General features: G+C 46.7%; 1 protein-coding gene across 1 annotated transcript in view; it reads right to left on the bottom strand.

The window, feature by feature from the left end:
• The window catches only part of Kcnk1 (potassium two pore domain channel subfamily K member 1), a 40,312-nt gene extending 17,028 nt beyond the window's left edge, over window positions 1–23,284 (bottom strand). The window contains exon 1 of the mRNA XM_004640830.2: window positions 22,690–23,284. Within this exon, the coding sequence (XP_004640887.1) occupies window positions 22,690–23,044 (355 nt within the window). The 5' untranslated portion in view covers window positions 23,045–23,284. The remainder of the gene's footprint in view (window positions 1–22,689) is intronic.
• Between the last annotated feature and the right edge of the window lie 988 nt (window positions 23,285–24,272).

The raw sequence follows: 24,272 nt of genomic DNA, 5'->3' as shown, positions 1-24,272 counted from the left end.
CTTTTTCCTCAGCTTCACAGGTGTCCTTCTCACTGACGCCTGCCAGGTCATGGATCTCCATCCTCCTTGCCCTGCCAGCTACACTGGAGTCCTGCAGGCCATGGTCCCCTATCCTCTACTCCATTCGTATTCACTGTCCCAAAGGGTTTCCTGTCTCTTTTACCTCATGATCTACAGAATATGCCAACATAAAAACCAAGAGCTCCTGAGAGCCGAGGGTGGCCCTGGTACCTACTGTCCTACCTGTGACCCAGTATAAGGTAGTTTGGCTATTTAGCTTATAAGAAGGCAGACACACCACTGTCCCTCTATCTGTCCCTCTACCCACCATAGCTGCTTCCCTTCACCCCTGCTCCAGGCCAGAGAGAGGCTCAGCTATCCATCAGAGCTCCCGAGGGCCAACCCTGACTCCACTGCACCCCTAAGGCTGACACACAAGAGCTAGCTGGCAGAATCCGATAGCTCCCTGCTTTTTGTTTCTTAGCACTGCTGGGTCCCAGGTCAGCCTTTTCCCCTGCCTTATCTGTCTCTTGGGCTACATCTCCTACACTGGGGGTTACAGTAGAGCCCTCCGGCACAGGCCCATTGTGCTTCCGAGCTCACTCCTCACCTGGATCTTGATCACAGGGAGCCAGGTCTCAGACTTGGGACACTCTGGCCCTTTCTCACTTGCATGGCTCTACCATGTCGTGACTGTCACCCTTCTGACCCAGCTCCAAGCTTTTCGGGGTCCTCAATGCCCACAGCAAGCACATGGAACTCTTCTCTCTGCCTTTCCCCACCCCCAGGCCACATTGTTCCTTTCTACCTCTCCTGAGCCGGGAGTGACCACAGGACAGCTCCGAAGCCTTGATTTCTTCCCATCGTTATCACAAGCAAGGTATCCTGCAAAGCTGGAGTCCTCTGAGGCAGAAGGAGGAGTGAGGAGGAAGCCAGTGTGCAGAGCCAGAAAGGCAAGAAATGTTCTGTCTCAACAAGAGAACTGCTTGGCACCAGATCCCCCGATGTGAGAAAGGGGACATGCTGCTCCTGCAGTTCATGCCATTTAAGTTAGTACTTTTGTTTCTTGCAAGTAAAAACCATGTTAATTGGTGGGGCCACTTGTGTTATAGCTGCCAGTTTACATCTCTGTAAGATACTGGCTAATGATTACTCGGACTGCATCGGAAACTCAGAAGCCTCACAGTAGGGCTTTCCACCCAGTATGCTCTCAGAGGCCTGTGCAGACTCAAATCATCTTAAAGATGGCACTTTTTTTTTTTTAAATCTTTTGATACTGGGAATTGAATTCAGGGCCTTAATGCTGAGTTATATCTCCAGCCTATTAAAAAAAATCTTTTATTTTGAGGGCAGGCTCTCATCAAGTTGTTGAGATATTCAGGCCGGGCTCAAACTTCCGATGCACCTGCCTCAGCCTGCCAGGGTGCTGACGTTACAGGCGTGCACTGTCACCCCCCACATCAAAGGCAACACTGACCGAAGATGGCCTGTCCTGGCTGAGTCTCCACCCGACTGCTGTTCCCACCACCTGGGGCAGGAGTGAGCACACCTGGCTGGCACCAGACTCGACCCTTAACACTTGCAAGTGTCCTGGGATATCTCTGCCTGAGTATGCCTGTCAGTGCCACCCCCTCCTGGGATAAACTCACTGGATTCCAATGTGCTCGCCAGTTTAGACAGAACTGAGCCTGGAATCACAAGCTTCTCTAGCTCAGCACCTTCGCCATCATCTCTGAGGAAGACAGCTGTAAGTCAGACACAGGCGGACCTGGCCTCCACTTTCAGCATTTTCCCAGAAAACAGCTTCCTAGGGAGCAACTTGCAGGGGCACCTATTTGAGAAGTAAATATTCAAATGAGGGAAATCTTTCATGAAACTTGAAAATGACATTTGAAGTCGAATGAGTTTATCACTGACACCTACCTATTAATTCCTTCCAAGCCCACTGCATCTTTCTTTCCCTGGAGAGGAAACAGGCCCATGACCATCGGCTGAGCACAAGCTAATCACCAGGTCAGACGCACGGTTGGGCATCATGACGCACCTTCTGTGTTCAGCAATAAAAACCTGTTTCTTCCTTTATTACCTGTGCAGCCACCCGGCAATAAATCAGGCGCAAAGTTAAACACACGCTGACATCAGTGTGGTGGGACTACTGCTCCCAGGCCTTTTAGAAATGACACACATCTCCAAAGAGCTATTTTTCAGGCTGAGGAATATGTTTTGAACTTATTCAAATGCTACCAAGAACATCTAATTCTTCAGAGCAGGCTCATCTGCTTCCTCCTGCTGCTGCTCCCCATGAGCCTGGGAGAGTCCAGGCTGGAGAGAGGAGCACTCACCATGGATTCTGCTTTGGCTGGAATACTTACTCTCCTTTGGAAGAGAATGCTCTCTCTCTCTCTCTCTCTCTCTCTCTCTCTCTCTCTCTCTCTCTCTCTCTCTCTCTCTCTCTCTCTCTCTCTCTCTCTCTCTCTCTTTGTTCTTTGGGCAAAGATCCTGCTAACTTTCCTGGTCTTGCCCCAAACTTGCCATCCTCCCTTGCCTCATTTTCCTGAGGAGCTGGGATTCCAGGTCAGCATGGTCACACCTGGCCTAGTGTTTACTTTGTAATCAGTTTCTTTTTCATTCACCCCAAAGCTCCAGGTTAGCAACTGCCCAAAGCAAGATGGAGGAGGTGGGAGCTGGGCCCTGATCTGGCATACCCAGATGGATGAGGAGACCACTGCTCCGGATGACCCTTCAGGGAGAACTGCCAACACAAACCCATGAAGAGCCACCACAATGCCACATCCCTGCAAACATGGCCTCAAGGCTGAACTTTAAATAAATGGACAACTTTTAAAAACATCCAGCATGCTCAGTTCCTCATACTGGGCCGAAGACGCCCATACCATGTTTTCTGCTGTGCACCTCAGTGGCTGGGCTGGGCAAAGAGAGGAAGGAGTCTTTGTGTTCACTCACTGGGTATGACAAACAGCGAGGTATACCTGTGTGTCAAAGTGTAAATGGGTGAGTTTTATCTAATTATGCACCTTGATACATTTCTGTGTGCTTTATAGTTTTTAATTAAATGTTTTCTTTTGATTTTTCTCATAGAATTAGCCCAACTCAGTACAGTGCCACATGAAAATTCCCTTTTACACCTTTGGGAGGAGGTGATTATCAGGTGACTCGGCTACCAGTGACCCAGATCATGTAAGTCAAAGTGAGCAACATAGGACAGGTGGAGATGGGGCAAGCAGAGACAGAATGAAGACCTGGATCCAGGCGAGGAGGAGCACAGTAACAGATAAATATTTCTCTGCCAAAATGTTACAAAATGATCAGCACACCTGAATAAGCCGTGTTAGAACTAGGTCAGGAAATGTTACTAGGTTCATTTTTTTTTTTTTTTTTTTTTTTTTTGGCGGAACTGGGGATTGAACTCAGGCCCTTGCGCTTGACAGGGAAGCATTTATTCCACTGAGCCATCTCCCCGGCCCCTCCCCTGTTACTAGGTTCTTGCCTGAGGAAAAGCTTTTTTTTTTTTCCATAATTTTATTGAGAAACAAATAGCAATGAGACAGTTTCAAATCAAATTGGTAGGACAGTTCCAATAATTAACACATTGCATACATTCTTCCTAGTGGTTAATTGCTGTACAAGATGCAGACATAATATGCTATTTACAAACACCATTAGAACAAATCCCCCTGTTCATTAAGAGAATGTAACTATATATCTATCCTAACCACTTTGGATACACAGATACAAAATGGACATTCATCTGTATCCCCTTTTTTGTTTAGTTCCGTCATTTGAATATTATGGTGTGTTAACTCAGCAAAATATTCTAAGAGTCCAGTAGTCCATAACAGTATTGGGTCTTCCGCTTGACTGGCAGTGTCAGAAGTTGTTGACCTGAGTCCCCTACAGCTCAACATAACACCATGGTTTTACTTCTTATACTTCATTTTTATACTTTTCTGCTGGATGGTTAAGACTAAGGTAAAGCAAGACCTATGCAACAAGAGTTGTAGCTTTTGAGTCTGATAAGGTCAGTAAAATCCCCTCAGGATTTATCTTGAGATCCTGTACCTCAGATTGTAGAACCTTTGTCAGTGTCAGCCCTGTGGATGAGTCACAGCCATTGCTTGGCCAATGTGCTCTCTGTGAAAGCCTGAGAGAATGTTTTCTCTCCATGTGACTCTCTTTAGGCACACTCTACATCATCGATCACTTTCCTCTTTGGCCCCATAATCTCCTTGATCAGAAAATTTGGGACACTACCGAGTTACATGATGTTACAGTACAAGTTCTCATATGTCCTGAGTCATAATTGACCTTGGAAGGCTAGGGCCAAAATGCTGGCTTTCCTTGCGGCCCTCCTCTTTCTCTAATTTTGGTCTGCAAACTTAGGTTGTTAACCCTCCAGAAGACAAGCTTATTGTTACTACCATACAACCTAGGGGAGAAGCCTATTGAATGGAATGCAAATATTGCTGTTCAAGGTTGGACATTGTTTGTAAGGGACAATATGCTACAAGATGTTGTGAAATACTTAAAAATATACTTACCATGACACCTCACAATCTGAACTGAAACCTTTCCTGCAGGACTTTATTGTTGCATTCATGCTAATGAGTATCTAAAGGATTTTTGAGATCTTTAGAATAATAATGACCCTCAAGAGATTTGGTTTCCTTCAAAATTCCCCATTTGACAATAAAAAGACCCGCCAAGAAAGAAAAATGAATCCAACAATTAGGCTACTATTCGCTCATTTACTGAGAACTTCATTTTGATCTGTCAGGCAATTTAAATACCACCTAACTACAGGATAGGTGACAACTTGCATCGTTTTGTGTTTGTTGAAGCTTTCAGCAATATATGGTATAAAATATATTTGGCAAGTAAACCTGCCAAATATGGTATAAAAATATATGCCCTGGTAGATGTGAAGACATTCTACAACTTGAATTTAGAAATTTATCTGAGAACTCAGCCACCTGGTCTTTCTTTGTGCACTGTGATAACTCTGTAAACAGACTTACTCCACCTGTTTAAAAAACAGTAACCCAAATGTCACACTCAACAATTGCTTCATTAGTTTCACCCATTGGTGTGACATTTGCTAAAAAAAAAAAAAAAAGAGAAAGAAAAAAGAAAAGTTGACCAGCACATGAACTAATTGCAAGAACAAAGTGCAGATTCATTAAAAAAAAACATGTTGCAAGTCCACTACAGAGAAATGGATTGGATTTGAGAAAGGCCTAACATTGGCCTCCTCAGTGGTGAAGGAAAGCAAGGCAGCACTGACACTGTCAGTGTTACACCGTGATGGTGAGACTGAAGTGCAGCTTGGTGGGCAATGTACCCTACAATCCCAACCTTTGGGAGGCTGAAGTAGGAGGTTTCTGGAAATTCAAAGTTAGTCTGTGTTACACAGTGAGTTCAAGGCTACCTTGAGCTACATAGTTTAACAAACAGGATGTATAGTGGATCCTCAACACAAATGAAGCCAGAAATGATCACATTTCACAACAAAACAAAAGGTGGAACAGATACAGTTGATGAGTTATGCTCAAAACACCAAGTGTGGGCCAGTGGTTGTGTTTCACTCTGTCTTCAACATGTCAGGCACCAACAGTCTCAGAGTTTTCAAAGAAAATAACAAGCACAAAATAGCACAGAGAAATTTTCTTCGAGGATCAGAAGTGGAATTGATATATGACCAATTTACGACAAAGGAAGAACCACATGCACCTGCCCAAAGAACTGTGTGAGCACCTCAGACTGGTGAACTGACAGGTGAGACATCACAAGAACCTCCTAAGAAAACAAGACCAGCAAGATGTCAAGCATGTTCTACTGAAGAAGACAGGAAAGCAAAATACATGCTATCGGTGTAAGAAGTGTTTGCAGGGAACACGCTGTTCCTGTGTGAAAACTGCCTTAGGTGTGATAACTGAAGTGAAGCTTTACTTTTGTGGTAGAATTTTATTTGTGTTCCCATTGTAGTTCACATACGAATTTAATTCTGCTGTTATTTTCTTGCTTTAGTAAATGAACAGTTGGTGTAGAAAATGTTGACGTTTACTGTAAACACTCAGTATATATTTGACACTTTATTTTATTGATATTTCCCTTTCCTGCTGGTGGACACTGCATAATGTAACAGAAGCTCCTGACAAGAGAGGGGACAATTGTGGCCCGCCGAACAGGCCAGGAAAGCTAAGCACACTGCTGGCAGCATAAAGGAGACTTGTGCATGGTGCATGCTGTTGTCCTGTGTGAAGACTATGTCAAGTATGACAAGAGGAGCAAAGATTCTTTTGTGGAAGAATCATATTTGTATTTTTATTGTAGTTCATATAAGAATTTATTCCTGATATTATTTTTTAGATCTTGTAAATAAACAGTTGATGTTGAAAATGTTGATGCTTATTCTATACACTCATTACACAGTAATTTTTTTTTCTATTGACAGTTCATTTTCCTATTAAGTGTGCATTGTTAATAAAATAAAATTCATAAAATTAAAACTAATAATGCATCAATAGAAATACTTCTAAAAATGAACGCGGGGGTTACACATCTTCCTAATGTGTCTTTTCTAAAAATTTCCCCGGGGGCCGGGGAGATAGCTCAGTAGAATAAGCACTTCCCTGGCAAGTGCAAGGGCCTGAGTTCAATCCCCAGTTCTGCCAAGAAAATAGATAAATAAATAAATAAAAATTTCCCATGATGCCCATGGGGCCACTACAGACACACACAGACTGTTCAGTGCTTTGTGAGACCTTCAGGTTCTTTTACTGTACACACCCTCAGCACATAATGAAGAAGAAGCTTGTAGGGCATGGGAAAGTGCATCTTCTGTGAGAACATGACATTCAGCCAAGCAAAGTAGGCCAGAAACCCACCCTCCTGGCTCTCATCACCCCAACACAGTTTTGATGTTCGGGATGCCCTACTCTGGAAATGCAGCAGACTCCATAGTGAAATATTGGACCAGGCTCATACTCTTGTTGGGTGAAAAATCAAGTATGGAAGCAGAGCAGAGAGCATTCTAAAATGCAAATATTAGCCAGGCATGGCTTCACACATCTGTAAGCCCACCATGTGGGAGGCTGAGGCAAGAGAACCTCAGACAGGGCCAGGGGCTGGGCCCACTTTTAGGCACCTCAAAACAAATACGCATGCACTTTGCTTGACCACTTAAGATCTGTGTGCTTACAGTAGTGACATTCACAGCAGAATTTCATTAATAATTTTACTAGCATTTTACAGTTTACCAGTTGACAATTAATTACTAATAATTTTAAGCAACCTACTAATGTCCCCTTTGGATAAACAACACAACAAGAAAAATGCAGCACAAGACAGTAAGGGTGTGCTTTTGGTGGGGATAACCCTGTATCTTCATCTTTCCACAGCTAAGGCCATTGAGTCAAACATTAATTTTTATAATTTGCACAGTAAACAATGAATGCAAAATACAAAATTTAGAGTTCAAACTGCACTCTTCTCCCTCACAGCCACTCTGAATCTCTGATCTTTTAGAGACTGTAACTATTAAGGTTGATCAGTTTGAAGGAACTGTGTGGACTGAGTTTTTTGCTTCTTTGATGACCGAGTTGGACCTGCTCTTAATCTAGAGGCTGCCCAGGCTGCGCAGCATTCTGGCCACTCCACTGTGCCAGACAGCAGATTTCTTGTTGTGTAGGCTTGGAAAGAAACTGCTACAGCTCAGACTTTAAGGATTGGGGCCTAGTGGGAGGTCTTAGGTTAGCAGGGACACAAGAGCTGGGATTACAGGTGCGCGCCACCACACCCAGTCTCAATTGCCATCTCAGTGCGCCCCGAGGTTGGGGCATGGCGTGGCAGGTGTGGCGGGGTGGGGCAGGGCGGGGCTTGGCAGGATGTGTCTAGAACTTTCAAAACCATCACAGTGTCTCTGCCGGCCCCGCCCCCTGGGTGCGCTGAGACAGTGACTTAGATTGGACGTGGTGGTGCGCGCCTGTGATCCCAGTGCTTGGGAGGCTGAAAACTGGAGGATCACTGCGAGTCTGATCTGGGTAGTGAGACCCTGTACTAAATAAATAAAAAAGCAAAATACTCAAAACCATGAGCAGAAATGAAACTTTCCTCTTGGAAAGTTTAGTATCACAAATATTGTGTAACAGTAAAAACTCACACAGAAACCAATTTCTCTCCAAAATATGCACAATCCTTGAGCTGGAGACAACTGAATTTAGTGGAGCTCTTTTCTTCCAAAGTTGCCTAAAAAAACCTAGAGACAAATGCAAAAGGGCTTTCTAAGCCAACCATGGTGGCTGGCACTCAGAAGGCTGAAGCAAGAGGTTCGAGGCCAGCCCAAGGTACACAGTACGTACAAGCCCAGCTTGAACTACATAGGGAAATCTTGCCTCCAAATCAATCAATCAATCAATCAATCAATCAATCAATCAACCTTCCCCCTTCCCTTCTGGACTAACGACTAGATCAGAACTCTGGTGCAGTGCTTACCTCTCAGCTCAGACATGGGATCACAGGATCTCCAAACAGCCTTTTCCCATAAATTTACCTTTCCACAGCTCTCTGCACTCCACAGCCTGGAACATCTTTGTCTTAATCCTGTCACTTCCCTAAAATGTATCGTTCTTCGCTGAACTACTATTAAAGGTAGAGTCTCTGCGCCACAGCGTGGAGTGACTTCTGTGAGATGTGCATGCACACTCAGTAACCTTGGCGTCTTCTTCACTCGTCCATTGTTATAGAAATCTGTCAAAGCTACCAGCTTAGGATGGTTGTGGAAAAAAACATCATCCTTTCCTTTTTTCTGGAGACTCAGGTGGAACTTTCTGAAATAATTCCACTTGCTCTGGGACCTACGGTGGCTTCAGAAGCGCTAGGACAGACATTCTCCTGGGCCTCCTTCCAGTCAGCCTCATTGCCTGTGATGGTCCTTCCTTAATCATGCAGGTGGCTGGCTCACTTACCAACTGTAAATCTTGATGCAAACACCATCTACATGGAGAAGCTCACCTATGTCACCTTCTGTGAAATACCTAGCCTTCCCTCCATGTAAACGGTATGTCATCCTGCATTACTACTTTGTATTTCCTTAAGCACTTACTTTACAATTTTTTTTAATTTTACCTACTTAAAAGTGATTATGATCATTCCTTTCTTCTAGAATATATTTTCCGTGGCAGGAATTTTAGTCTATATTGCTCTCTTGACGCTTCTCAGCACCTGAAAACATGCCTGGCACACACGAGTGCCAAAGGGTACTTTATGCAAGGACAAACAAATAAACAAAATCAGAAAACAAATGGATGAGCTTTATTTAGTAAAAGCAAATCTTACCACTTTGATTATATATGTTATTCACCAGTCATATGCAAAATATCCCAACATCAAATAAAAGATAAACAGTTGTGATAGATATCCTCTTGTCTTCAATCTTTCATTTTTCAGTTAACTATTCAAAAATATGAAAAGCAACAAAATGTGATAGCCTTGGGGGCAGCCTCCATGTTTCTGCTGTACAAAGGCGAGTCTGCCATTTATTCCTTTACTTCATGCCGAGCTGAGACTAGCTCACGGAGAAAATCAAAATACATGCAGCCTGAATAAACACTACATATGGCTTTTGTTTTACAATCAAACATCATTCCTCAGCCACATGTGGTGGTGCACACCAGTAATCGAGCTCTCAGGAGGCTGAGGCAGGGGGATGCAGGGAGTTCAAGGCCAAAACCTAGGCTACAAATTTTTTAGTGTGTTCAAGCCCAGCCTGGGCTACACATATATAACAGGACACTGTCTCATAGAACAAAATATCACTCCTCACTGAGTGTAGGGTAAATATGCCCTTATCACTCGGCAGGGCACACTGGCAAACTGGGCAGCTCACCCAGCACCCGCCTGCTCCCGAGCGGTGATCCTAGCTTCCTTCTACTTCTCATTTATGATGCTAAGGAAGTGTCGCACATGGTCCCATGACGGGCACCTCCCTGGTAAGCACCTCCTAGAGTCACTATTTGCAGTGACCTGTAGAGATAGCATTCCTTCGCCTCCTGCTTCTACTTTGCCTCTGCCACGTGTTAGCTGGTTTCTTGCCACTTTAAAAAATACCTGAAATCATCAACTTATGGAGAAGAAAGGTTTCGTTTGGTACAGTTTGGAAAGTGTCACTCCCTGGCGGGTTGGCCCTGTTGCAGCAAATTATGGCGGGAACTGTGGCAGAGCAAACTGCTTGCCTCCCGGCTGGGAAGCAAAAGGAGAAAAGAGACCAGGCAAGGCCCCTACACTAGCCCCCTCCAAGGTTACTCCATCAGAAACCTGAAGACCCCCCACTAGGCCCACCGCAAGAGGCTGGGCACCATGCCTTCAACACACAGGCTTTAGGGGGTGCTCCAGATCAAACCATGGTGCCCATCAAGCTCCGCTGACTGGAAAAGTGATCAGCCTGTTTGACCGACCTTGTGGGTTTGAGTCCTCAAACTGCTGCCAACAACTGCTTCACATTAAAAGAAACATCTATATTTTCCTGCCTCATTTCACAGGGGCCCAGCGGGGATAATGAACGTCTGTCTTGCTATCCATGTTAGCAACCCGAGGAAATAATGTTAGTCTGGACACCTGAAAAGCCGCAGCCAAATGCAAATGTTCTTATGATGTCTACTTCTTCTTGTCCCCTCATCTTATTCACCATCATTACCAACCACCTGTCTTCACAATACTCGCACCCAGTTAATAATTAATGAAATAAATGGACCAACCGCTTCTTTGCAGTCTAGAAGTACACTAACTACCTGTTCCTTACACTGAAGACTAAGTGGTTCTCCCCGGCTCCAACCATGAGCAAGGTACAGCATTTCCTTCTTAGGTCATGTGTGTTTCTTATCACCTTGTTTAAAATCTCCAGCCCCCAAAAGAAACAAAACAGTGAAAAACTTTATATATTAAATAAAATATATAAAGGTCCCTCTTTGAAAGGCCTCAGAGGCAGTCCTAGCAGGCAGCCCCAAAACTCAAGACTTAGGAAACAAGTCTCATCATCTCTGATGATGGAGATTTGCTCCCCTAACAAAGGTCTCTAAGAGAGGGCCGGCCAAATAGCTCAGTGGATTAAAGCATCTGCTGAGACACAGGGACCAGTGGTTCCATCCCCAGGTCTGCTGTACCAGCCCCACCCCTGGGGTGCTCTGAGAGGGCAACTGAGACTAGGCATGGTGGTGCGCGCCTATAATCCCAGCACTTGGGAGGCTGTAAACAGGAGGATCACTACGAGTCCGATCTATGCAGTGAGACCCTGTACACCCTGTCCTAAAAAAAAAGTTCCTAAGAGGCAATGGCTTTAGCCATGGGAAGCTACCAAAACTCCGTGCTGACAGCTGAACTGTGAGCAGGCCTAGAAGGGTGAGCAAGCCTAGAAGGAAGAAAAACTTGAAGGGGAGAAAAGCAAAGCTGTGGTTTGGGCCCTTGAAAAGAAGCACAAAGCCCACCGCAATCCCTAAGAATGACCAAGGCCTGCAAGACCAGGGCACAGACGGCAGAAGTCCCCACAGACATGGATGACAAAAGACTCCACGGAGGAACCACTGTGGCTCCCACTGCTGTAGCCCCATGACAATTGTGGTCTCTGAGGCCAACCTGTCACTGCCTGCAGACAGCTCATCTCCCTCTGGGTGTCTGCACTCAGCAGATGTCCCTGTCCTAACAGCCCTCTTCCCTTGAGCCATGCCACACAACTGCACTGCGCTGTTTGATTGACCTACACTCACCACCTCCGTGATGCTGCCTGGCCCCTTCCATCCATGTTACTGCCCCTGAGTCCCGCTGATACGGCTGGGGACCCACCAACTCCTCACTGAGGTCTCTCACCTTTCTCTGCGGCTGAGTCTCCTATTGTTCTGAGTCTCTCCAGCTGCGTTTAGGCTTTCTGATCACCCTGTGCAGCACTGTCTCATGCACCCAGTCATGTGGGTAACAGAGCAGGGCCACAGAACGGAAACATTCTAAAGAACAAGGTCACAGAACGTTAGGGCTGATGAGGACATAATCTGTCCCCTGCTTGCTCTGGAGTAAGCCATAACAGAGGCAGACAAGGAACTTTGGAAGAGGACATCAGCCCTGATCTCCAGTTCAGTGCTCATGATCTCTTGTTCAGGACTCACCAGCCATGGCAACATTTACTCATCTGGTGTACGTAAAGTCACTATTAGGGCTTAGATCTAGAGCGTCCCCCAAAAGTCTCACGTGTTCGGAAGTGGGCTTTTAGAAGGTAGCTGGGTCATGGGGCAATTCTCATCAGTTGCCAGATTCACTGAAGGGTTCTTAGCTAAATGTGCTGTCAGCTGGGGCCAGGTGGAAGGACGCAGGTCACTGGGGCTGTGCCTGTGGCAGGGGAACCTCCCTCCCTGGTCCTCCCTTCTTCCCTGCCTCCTGATGTCATGGGATGAGCAGCTTTCATCTGCCACGCTGGTCCACAATGATGTACCTGCCTTGGAGCCAGCCAACCAGGACTAAGTGCCCTGAACCACAAGCCACATTAAACCACTCCTCCTTCAATGTGCGGGCATCTGGTATTTCATCCCAACAACAGAAAAGTGAATAATAACAGTTACCACTGTTGAGCAGAAATGCTTCCCCGAGGAATAACCTATGAGTCTCACTTTTTACAACAGCAACCTAGACTTTTTTATTAGTACCTGTTTTTGCAATACATAGTGATTACATTCATCTGAGGAGCTGGTTAGATGTACACCTTACTTCTTTTTATTTCCCCGTCCCTTTCACACTGACCTCCTTCGTGCCAATGTGATTTAACACCACCCTTCTCTGAGTGAGTGACAGCAGGAGGGAGCAGTGTGTGAGGGGCAATGGCCCTTGGTTGGGGATAAGAGGTGGCAGAAGAGACTGCAGACACGTGCTCAACCACCACTCAACTGGATGACTCAGCCAGGGCACTGCGAGAAGCAAGTCACCACACACAAATCGTCATTGTGAAAGGCCAAGGAGAAGGTCTCGCTAGGCCAGTCCGGTGTATCTGCTTGGCCTCCTGCAGGTTCCTGCTACGAGCCATGGGCATCCGGCCCAAGAACCAGCATGGGCTCGGCTTCCCTTCCACACACTGACCTGAAATTTGTTCTCGTCTCTTCCTCCCTTCTTTGTTGTGAAACGTTCATTTCTGACTTTCTTCCTGTCTTTGCTGGCTTGATGTGTAACCATCAGTGGCTTCGCGTTGGCGGGTGACAGCTCACTCACTCACACAGCAGCGCCCTTCCGGGGCTGTGGGGGGTGGTGCCACCTCACCATCCACAGCACACAGCAAGGGGCTTCTGTGGGACCGCACCAGGCTGACTTCCTGGGCAGTGTGTCAGGCCCTGGTGGCTGGAGAGGAGACTCCTCACCAGCTAGGCTTCCCCTGTGAGCCCCTCTGCTCTGCCCCACTCAGAGCAGCCTCCTGGCTTCTTTAATTAACTCAATCCACCCAACCACAGGCTTTAAATAATTGAGTGCCTTGGTAACTGGTGTTCAAACACTTGAAGAATTGCAGTTGCGAGTACATTCTAGCCTTCTAATTCTAATTAAAAACATTCCACTCTCTCCTACAGCTCAAAAGCTGAGGCTACACCAACACGGGTATTGGAGAAAAGCTTAGGTAAGGATGAGAGGGGATCAAATGCACACAGAGCGGATCATTTCAGGCTATCAGCCTGCAAACTGCAAAGCAAAAGGCAGGTGAACGCCCCAAGGTGTCTCCCTGAGAGCCACACAATTTCATCTGCACTGCAAACGTAACCGCTGGAAGCGGCTGCATGGTGCGCGTCCGGATCTTGTACATGAAAAAAGAAAAAAAAAGAAAGAAAGAAAACCTGTACTTGCCTTTCTAAAAACAGAAACCACCTACATTCACTCCAAACTAACTTATTAGCTATTGCTCAAGAATGTGCTAAAGATACTTATTTTTTGTTATTCTTTGATCAAATGCTAAATAGCCTCGAGTTAAATTTACAAAATATAAAATAAATACTTCTGCTCCTTTTTAAAAAAAGTTTTCCCATAATCTTCTATGATATTAAATTAGAAAGCAGCATTATGGTCTAGATGCCCTGTCTTAGCATGAAAGTTGAAATATTTAAAACTATACTTTAAAAAACCCTATTATTAGGCTTTCATTTCCCATTAAATGCTGATCATAATAAAAAAAAATTGAAACATATGCATCGAATAGCAGCTTGGTCCAGAGCACCCATACTCTCAGTGTCAAAGTCCTTTTTCCTACTCACACGTAATCTGAAAACACAGGAAATGTTTAAATTTTAAAAAAGAAAAATGCTGCTCCAGAACCACTTCAGAAAATGGCAAGAGGGAAGGGATAAGTGAGTTTGAAGTGAGGAAATACTCGGAGAGGGGCTAATAGTGTGCTCTTTACTGTGACAACATGTTTTGTTTAAGTTAAACATTCACTGTATTTCCTTATTGTGCTGCATATTTGTCCTCTAAGGCTAAATTCTGACAGCTCTCAAAAGCCTTCAGCCTCTGTAGTGGATAGCTGATGTGGATGATGCACCTTGCACCGCCACCCTGCTCCCAGCGTGGCGTCCCAGCACCTCATCAGAGCAGAGCACATCTGCTGTAACCCCAAGGTCAGCAGGCCCAGGGCCCACCACCAGCCCTGCCATCCATAGCCTGTGCCTACAGGGGAACTGCCCCTGCAGGGGCTCGGGCCAGGAGCCTTGGGGCCTCTCTTGAATATTCGCCTTCCTATACCTCCCATCCAACCCCTCAGCCTGTCAGCTCACACCTGACCACACCTCACAGCCACTGCCCTCGCCACTCTGAACCACCCAGGGCTTTGCCCCTCCTCATTCACCCCCACCCTCAGGCACCTGCCAGCGCTCTCCTCCTTGTTCAGAGCTCAGAGGAAGGGCCCTGCTCTGCAGCGCTCTCTGCCCTCCTGGTCCCACTATGTTCTTGCTCAGTCCCTCGACAGTGGCTTTCTGCCTATGCCGCCAATTTGGGCTCCCCTTCTAAGATAAGTGTGTTGAAGAGGTCCACATGTGCCACTCTCAGGAGGCCAGGAGAGCCTGTTGCAATCCCAGGTGCTAATGTCCCTCTCCCCAGCACCTGTCCCTGCATACAAACCGCACCTTATATACCAGGCGCTCCGCCTGCTCTCTGCTCGTGCCTCCCCTACAGCCCAGCAGACTGCTACATCCAGGGGCAGGTGTCATCTCTTTCATACACTGCCATATCCCCAAGTGCTAAGTGGGAACATAGGAGGGAGCCTGCTCGCCTCTTCGGATGGCAGGGCTATGCCTCAGTGCATGGAACACATGTCACTCTTTCTTATGACCTACTTCGAGTCTTCAGTAATTTGGGCCTCTGTTCTCTCAGCAAGTCAATGAACTGATAAAATAACATCTTTAGGACTATGTTCATGTTACAAAAAGGAGGCAGCCAGATGAGGGAAGAAATGCTCTTGGGCTGCCCTTTTGAACATCCAGTGGGTGCCAAGGATGCTAAATGAGGCTCATTCAGTTCCTCCTCCAGGACAGTCGTGTGTGTGTGTGTGTGTGTGTGTGTGTGTGTGTGTTGGGGGGGTCAGATTACAGCAAGGAGCCTCAGTAAGAGGTGACAAGCACTTAATAGAAGGATGAAACATTTCCACATTCCATGGCATGAAAGATGTTACAGGGAACTGTAGGCAAAGGCTAGACACTTGGGAAAATGAATAGGAAGTGGGGAGGGGCCTCGGTGCTGTTCACACCTGGCTTAGCCTGTCCTTGGGGAGTCTCTCTCCTGAGAGATAGGGCTTCTCCTGACACCTTCCCTCCTCACTCATTAGCACTAACAACCCCCTGCTGGCCACACTGCAGGCCAAACAGTAGACCGCAAGGGAAGGTGTGGGCCTGGGCAAGCGGCTGAGCTGGGGTCCTGAGCCCACCCGAGCATAATGAGGGCAGAGTGCAGCAGCAGAAGCTTCTGATCCTCATCCCAACAGTGCACGCAGACCCCAGAGACCTTCACTGTCTTTCTGTTTCCTCTCACTCTACCTGCCAGCAGTGCCTGGTCACTGGGAGCCCCGGGAGCCTTCCCCCAGAGTCCTTCCTGCACTACTGACCCTTCACAGAGCCCTCAAGGGCAGGCTTTTTTGCACAAGCAAATCAACCCCTCTTGAACAGCTAATGGAGAAAGAGATCAAGCAGACAGTAGCAAATTAAAAATCACTGCTGATGTCTAACATAAGCCAATTAATCTCATCACTGTAACAATTGAGTTTATTTTGCAAATTAAAGAATGAATATGAACATCACTAGAATATAAAACACAAGCTTGTTGGTCTGAATCAAGATCAGGAAACAAATCACAGACGGCACGCCTCAGGACAGCCCCTTACCTGCGGGCGTTCAGGGGTCAGCTCTGAAAATGCTGTTGAAAGAGGCCACCAACTCTGAGGACCATGCACAGACCAAGGGTCCACCCAAAGCAGACAAAGAAAGAGCCACAGAGTCCAAGAGAGGGAAGGGTCGTGAGAGACAAGAAAACACTTCAAAAGCCGCAAGCTTCCTAGGAAAGCAGCGACCTTTATCTCCTTACTTGGGAACCCATGAGAGCACACACCGCTCAGGGAGTTCAGCATGTCCAAATTCCACAGATTTAGCTCTAACTGGCACCTACGAGTGTGCCTTGAAAAGGAAACCCAGCCCAGCATGCCTGAGAGTGTGCCGAAGCCAGCCCTCCGTGTTGATGGCGCACCAGTCCCTGGACGAGCCCTGCAGTAAGGCAGCGCCTCTGAGATTGCACCAGCTGACCGTAGATGGCTCCTCTTCTCTGTGGACCACAGAACGTGCCCACACACCTCGGGGTAGAGAGCAAATATGCTCTGCCCTTCAGAATTCCTGCGCGGTTCATGGCACAAGGAAAGATTCAATCCTCAAAACTTACACTTACGCATGAAAAGCAAAGGCATGGTGTGTTTCCAAGCCTTGCTATCAAAAATACCAGTATTGTGTTCCTGTGCTGTAAAACGGGGAGAACAGGAAACGTGTGGTTTAACAGGAAAATCCAAATTCTTCAAAGTAATAAAGAACTGGTGCTGTATAAAGTAGGCAAGGAGGGCTCACGCGTGCAAACACTAAGTCTCTGCTCGCCTTGCCCACAGCTGGGTGCAAATGCTTCTATAATCGCTTCCTCTCCCTTACCACAGTACTGCTAATGATTCCAGAATATCAACACTTATATTAGGTTCTGTGCTACTCAAGTCCAGGGGATGAGACGTGTTCTTGCAATAGTAAAATGCTGAAACTTTCTGTTTCTTAAGCTCCAGTAGCTGCCCTTTTTCTCCATACCACTTTTAAAAAAATTTACTGAGTAGCGCTTGCTTCCTTTGCTAGAGCCCCTGAAACAACACACCAGATCACTCACAGTACAAATCTTTGTTTTCTTATTGTGCTGTAGGCTAGAGGTCTAAGATCAAGGTGTTGACAGTTTAGTTCTTCAGAGGCTTCTCTCAGACCTGAAGGTGGCCACCTTCATGTGTGGGTTGGGGTGGTACTAGGACTGAACCCAGGGCTCTCACACTCAGCTACATCTCTAGCCCTATTTTTTAATGTGTTATATACATTTATGAGACACAGCCTCTCTATGTTGGCCAGATGGGCTCCAATTTGCAATCCTTTTGTTTTAACCTCCCAATTGAATCTCCTCTTTATAAAGTCTTTTTCTCCAAATACAGCCACAGTGCAAGGTACTGAGAATAGAACTCCAATATAGTAACCGTTGGGATAGAATTCAGCTTCTCACAACATTTTGCACCGAGGCACACCATAAAGTTTGGGCCCTTAGGTAAAATGCACTGGTGTCAGGCCCAAGCATTGTCCTGGCCAGCTCTGTGACTTAAGCAGAAGCCATCCAGTCTGGATCTGCTTCCACCTGTGAGGCAAGGATGGTGGTAGCTGTACCTCACCAGCTGCTTGCATACCTGGACAACAGTGTGAGTGCAGACAGTCTGCACAGGAAAAGGGGCCAGGAGGTATGCTTGTAACTTTCATTTTAGTGTACACCTATAATCCCAGCCCTCTGGGAGACTGAGGCAGGAGAGTTCCAAATTCAAGCTCTGCCTAAGCAATTTAGCCACTTCGCAAGACTGTCTCAAAATGAAACATAAAGAAGGGCTGGGAATGTAGCTCAGTGTAAAGACTGTGGGTTCAATCCACCAAACCACACACACAAAAATGGTATCATTTTAATTTTGTGGCTTTTCAGCTGTCTTTTCACCATCTATGACTTTTGCTGAAAACAGTATTGTTAGTCTGCTGTAGGTTCAAAAACCAAGTAATTCAATTTATGGAAGGATATGTAAATACTCAGAATAGAGACCAAAGGCCTGGGGAGAAAGTGCACATATTCAGCATGAGCTCTCTTTTGGCACAGATAGACTTTGCCAATTTATTTTTGCTGTTATTTCTAGTTCAAATATAATGGTCATTGTGCATTTGAGGGGAATCCCAATGTCCACACTAGCTTTGGCACTTCAGATAAAATTATAAGCAGTATCATAGATTTGCCTGGAAATTAATGACATCCTTTAAAAACCACCCAGTTATTGGAAGTGGAGCGTGGGGGGAGGAATTCCAGTATGGTACCCACATAAGCAACAACACAAGGAAGTCTGAGGCTGAGCTATCTCACGAGAAGTTTGCCAAAGGAGCAGGAACACGAGAGACTACTCCCAGTGTTCCTTCTAAGCACCGTTCTAAAGCAGGCCTCAGCACGATTCAGAAATAAAGATTTTAAGATTTGTGACCATATTAGTCTCCGTCACAGCTAGTGTATGCAGCTCTTCCACTCACAAAGCAACTATAAATGACACACAAATGGCTTTAGGCCAAAAACCATCTTGTGGACCATGAAATCTGACTGTCATAAAACTTGAACGTGTCAGAATACGCGATTTCCCCCTCAGTCATTTGAAAATATAAAAATAATTGTAGCTCAGGTCACACAATAGAGAGGTGGTGGCCGAATCCGGCCCGGCAGCTGATGTTGCCATTCTAAAAGCTCCATAAACATAGACATGTTGGTGGCAATAGCACTTTCCTCTTCTTAGCAACCACTGCAAAGTCACCATCAGTCCAGCACACACATATTGCTTTTTCTACTTTCTCTTTTTGAAACAAACTACCAGTGTTTCAGTAGCTCCTGACTAGACTAAGTCAAAGACCACCACAAACAACCCCCAACAAGCTCCTTTCCTTGACACTTTAAGGGTTTCTATACATCTCTTATCAAACAGGAAGAAGGCAGCCCCCCTGAAGAAAGGTGCCCTGGCTGCACATGATGAAAACAGAGGAATCAGGAAGATGTCTTACATCCCACATCCACAAAGTAGCAAAATGTGGCACTAACTTATGTATCTCATATGATTCAAACACTGCCTTTATCAGACATCCATGACCATGCTATAACCTTGCATGGAGGTATAAAGGAGACAAACTCACAGGAAACCTCACACCTGGTCCTCAAGAATGAATGACTATAATGAATAGAATGATTTTTTCTAATGGTGTTTGTAAGTAGGATCACAAGTCTGCATCTTGTACAGCAATTAACCACTAAGAAGAATATATGCAGTGTATTATTTGTTGAAACTGTACTTTCGATTTGATTTGAAACTGTCTCATTGCTATATGTTTATCAATAAAACTTTGAAAAGAAAAAAAAAATAAAATGTTAAAAAAAAAAAGAACGAATGACTAGACTCAAAGCTGTAGACAGCTCCTTAAGATAACATTAGTAAAATTACTCTTATTCCTCAAGTGTCACTTAGTTCTTGGTTGAGGGGAAGCCACAATATAAATGCTACACGGGAACTACCATTTCCTCCTTCTACTGTTCTACTGTGTTTCCCTCCGTCCACTCGTCTCCATTCTCACGTGATTCCCATGTGAGGGCCACTATGTCTATCTTGAATCAAGGGTGATGGAGATCAGGACAGGCTAGCTACTCCAAATATGACACCATGACCTTTAAGAACACCACAGAAGCGAGAAAGCCTTTCTTATGCCCTCCTCCTCACTGCTCTTCCCTCAAAGAGGCCATACGTTGTTCTCTGCCTTTCCTTCCAGGAATCCATGTAACACTCAGACGAAAGGAATGTCCTTATCCACTGAAGGCTCCTGTGTCATATAAAACTCATACTAAATAAAAATGTGTCTGCTTTGCTTTTGTCAGCCAGTCTTTTATTATTGGTGACTCAGCCCTGTGCCCCATAATGGGAGAGGCAAAAAAGCTTACTCTCTACCTATAAATGGAAGTAAAAGAGATATTCAATCGTTTCTTAGAAAGAATTGGGAGTTACTGGCAAGTAAAGAATGAAAAGACCATTCCTTCACCAACCAACCTAGGGCTTCTTCCAAAAAGATCACGAAGACTACTGTTCCTTCCAGAAATGGAAACTTGGACTTTTTAGGCTAAGAGTCTGCCACAAATGCTCTCATAGACCTGTTATTACAAGGATGACTGTCAAGAAAAGCATGTATGCGGCGCCCGTCATTGGTGTTCCAGCAGGCCATGGAGTGACTGCACCAGCTGACTACCAATGAACTCGTGACTGCAGTTAACATAGCTAGAAAAGTTAAAAAGACCACACGACTAGTATCTACCTGAAAGAAGAGCAACTTTGATTAGAGTTGTACAGTCCAGAAACTATTTTCCTAGGAATGAACTATCCCAGCTTTAATCTAAAAATTGTCTGCACTTCTGCCACAAAATCAGTTTTGAAGCCACGAGGGATACCAAATGTTCCTAATAATGGCTCAGTGCAATACCAACAGAAGCGTGCCTTTGATTCAGAATGTTTTTTATTCCTAACAGGAGTTCATTGATCTTCTGGTTTCACAAACCAAGAAGCACCTTTTCATTAGGCTTATCCCTAAGTGCCCTTTGCACTGATTTCCTAAATGAACCCTTGTTTCGCATGAATCCAGACTTTCTTAGGAACTACAATGCAATCTGAATACCAATAATAAAACGTCCATCCCTACCACCCTTCTAAAAGGAACTATATTTTTCCTAATTAAGGGGTGGCTCAATTCTTGGATAAACTAGCTTGACATTGAATTAAGTACATAGGACTTTGAGAGTAAACCCCACCTCGAAAAAGCTAACATGTTCTTTTCCTCATGACACCGTTCTGTTCTCATTCCTGGCTTGACTTCTAACAATCAATCGTGAGAGCAATCACCATTCCCCAAAATGTTTCCCCAGACCTGTGGTCCAGCTCTAGCCCAGTGGAAATACTTCTCTGAAGAAAAAAATGATCCAGACTTTAGCATAAACATAATCTGAAAAGGAACGCAAGACGACTGCCAGCTAATGAGAAGAACAGAACTAGCCGCACAAGCGGAGGCAGTACTGGCTGAAATAAAAACTAGAGTCAGGATGGCCAGGGAGCAGGTGAAAGTGAGATAACAGGTTTGTCTTGTTTAGGGTTACATTTCATACAGTTTTGTAAAGATCAAAATACAGGCCTGAATTCTACTTCTCTTTGTTTCAGGATAAATTTGCATCAGTTTAGTAATTCACCCCAACCTTTTGTGTGATCTGCTATTACTCACGGTGGGACAACAGCCAGGGCAATCCAGTGACTATGGCTCAAGGAGATGAACAAATAAAGCCTGGGAGGTGCAAGGGTGTGGGGAGGCACAAAACAGTCACACGGGTGGTTGATTCACCTGTGTTGGTGGAGAGCCGGTTACAAAGTGTACCTGGCAGGGAAATCACACGACCCAGTTTCCCAGACTTGTCTGCTAACTAGGAAGTGACCTTGCGCAAGCCAGAATGGATTGCTTCAGAGCCCTGTGTCTCCTGAATAAAAGAAAGGGACTGCGAGTAACATCTTTAGAGATTCTTTCTGTGTCTGAACACCTGTTAATCTCTCTACCCAAGCCTGTTCACCTAAATTAGACACGGGTGGGAAAGTTCGGTCTTCTTTGATCTAATCCACCACGGTGCGGGCACCCAAGCCTCGATCTGATTTCCTTGCACCTGAGGACGCCGTGGGGTTCAGAGCGTTCTGCGGGAGGTGGCACTCCAAAGTTGACCGCTAGCCCTGCATACCTGAACTTGAAATACAGTAACTGCTGAATCAAGGTGCCCCATTTTGACGGATCGCAGGCATTCGGACGCCGCTCACCCCCACCTATTATAAAAAGGAACCTGCACGTTCTGCGGGCTCAGGGGTCACAGAGCGCTGTCACTGAGCGGTTCCCAAACCGCCTTCAAGGTACAAAAGAGCGAAATATCTATGCACGCTCAAAGACACAGTCTGGAAGGTGACCCGGGAAGGTGGCATTACTAGATTCTGCGGTTTCGGCCCGCTGGCTGGATTCGGGAGAAGGTGAGTGCATCCGGAGCCGCGGCTCGTTCCATCACCCCGCGGCCGGCCAGCATGCCACCGATTCTCGGACGGCCTGGCTGAGGGTGTCCGGAACGAGGAACCAGCGGGCGCAGCCCGTGCGACCACTCGAGACCACTCCTCAGGAGTTGCAGGCGGAGACACCCAAGCGGTGCCCGCGGTCACCTCGCCGGTTTCCGGCACCCGCGGTCGCCAGGGAGGGGGAGGGGCGGGGTTCGAGGCCAGGTCCGCGACAGGGGAGGGGGCCCGGTGGAGGGGGTCGGTGGTACCTGTGGTGGAGAGTACGGTGCTGGCGAAGAAGAGCGCCGAGGTGAAGTCCCAGTTCCAGTTGCCCGAGGCGTTGCTGAGCACCGACACGCCGTAGTTGCTGGCCTCCAGCACCCGGCCCAGGAACTGCTCGAGCTGCGGCTCGGACAGGCACTCGTGCTCCTCCAGGAAGCGCCGCTTCAGCTTGCGCAGCTCCTGGCGCAGCAGGTCCTCGTAGGGCAGCTCCACGGAGGAGAAGACCACGGCGCCGAAGACCAGGTAGAGCAGGTAGCCGAGCACCAGCAGGCCGAAGCACCAGGCCGAGCGGTGCCGCTCCACCAGGCGCACGCACGAGCTGCCGGCCAGGGACTGCAGCATCTTCCCGCCGCCGAGGCCCCCAGGCCCGCGCCGCAGACCGCCGAGCGCGGCCCGCCGCCTGCCGCTGCCGCCCGCGATTGGCCCGCGCCCGCGACGCCCTTCGGCCGCTTTTCCTGTTTCCTCGCAATATAAAAGCCCAGATGATGTGGCAGTGACGTGGTCGCCGGCTCAGGTAACCGAGAGCCGAGCCGGCGGAGAGCGCGCACAAACTTGACGGAGCGCGCAGGGGGCTGGGCTGGCCCGGGCTGGGCTGGGCTGGGCGGCCCGCGACGCCCCCGCCCTCAGCGTTCCCTCCCGGCTCCCTCGCCCCTCCGGGCGGCCCGGGCGCGCGCTCTCTAGTGTCCCTCGTGCGCGCGCAGGGGTGTGCGCGGAGCCGTGCGCGCGCGGTGGGGGCCATAGTGGGCGGCCGCCGCAGCCCCCCGGCAGCTTTACTCGCTCCCTATTTCCGCCGAATAAAGCCCCTGTCACAAAATCCTGACCCAGTCTTCTGCCTGCCAGGGGTCACGGTGAAAATACCAGAACCTCTGGCACTGAAAGGCACCTTGCAGTTTCCTCTAATCGCCACCCTCCCCCTAGGACGTGGACGTCACGGAGAGTTGTAGAGAGATTCTGTTTCTGACTGCTAATTTTGTGTTGTTTTGTTTTTAACGTGACGTCAGGTTTTAAGTCCAAGTCCCAACATGCGGTTACCAAAAGAAGCAGCTTTGCTATGTACTGCTTTGGTAATGCCAAGGAGGGGCCCCAGCCACCTAGTATGCACGGAGGGTAAAAATTAGCGCGCTGTTTTTGCAAAGTAACTTGACCAAATCTTGAAAGGTGAAGTGTCACTATTTAGAGTAAGGGGATCAGGGAGAAGGAGAAGAGATGGTAATGATGTGGATGTGATGGGAGTGGAGATACATGTATAAATATGCCACAGTGAATCTCATTCCATGGAATTAATATGCTCTACTAAAACGTGCTCTGACCCAGTTATTTCTCCTAGGGAAAAAATACTGAGAGGCAGAGATTAGTGCATGAGGCTGCATACATACCTCTATCGCATACATGCAGACATCTAAACATATATGTATGGTCTATTTATTTATCCATTTAAATTATGGGGGTTACCAGGAGTTGAACTCAGGACCTCACACTTGTCAGGTACTGTGCCACTGAGCTATATCTCTGGCTGAATGTATGTATCCATGTATGTATGATATATATGTATCAGGAAAATAATCAGGAG

The sequence above is a fragment of the Octodon degus genome, unplaced genomic scaffold, assembly GCF_000260255.1.
Source record: "Octodon degus isolate 3935 unplaced genomic scaffold, OctDeg1.0 scaffold00127, whole genome shotgun sequence".
Classification (NCBI taxonomy): Eukaryota; Metazoa; Chordata; class Mammalia; order Rodentia; family Octodontidae; genus Octodon; species Octodon degus.
Note: the sequence above shows the minus strand (reverse complement) of the source record. Positions and strands in the feature narration are given on the sequence as shown.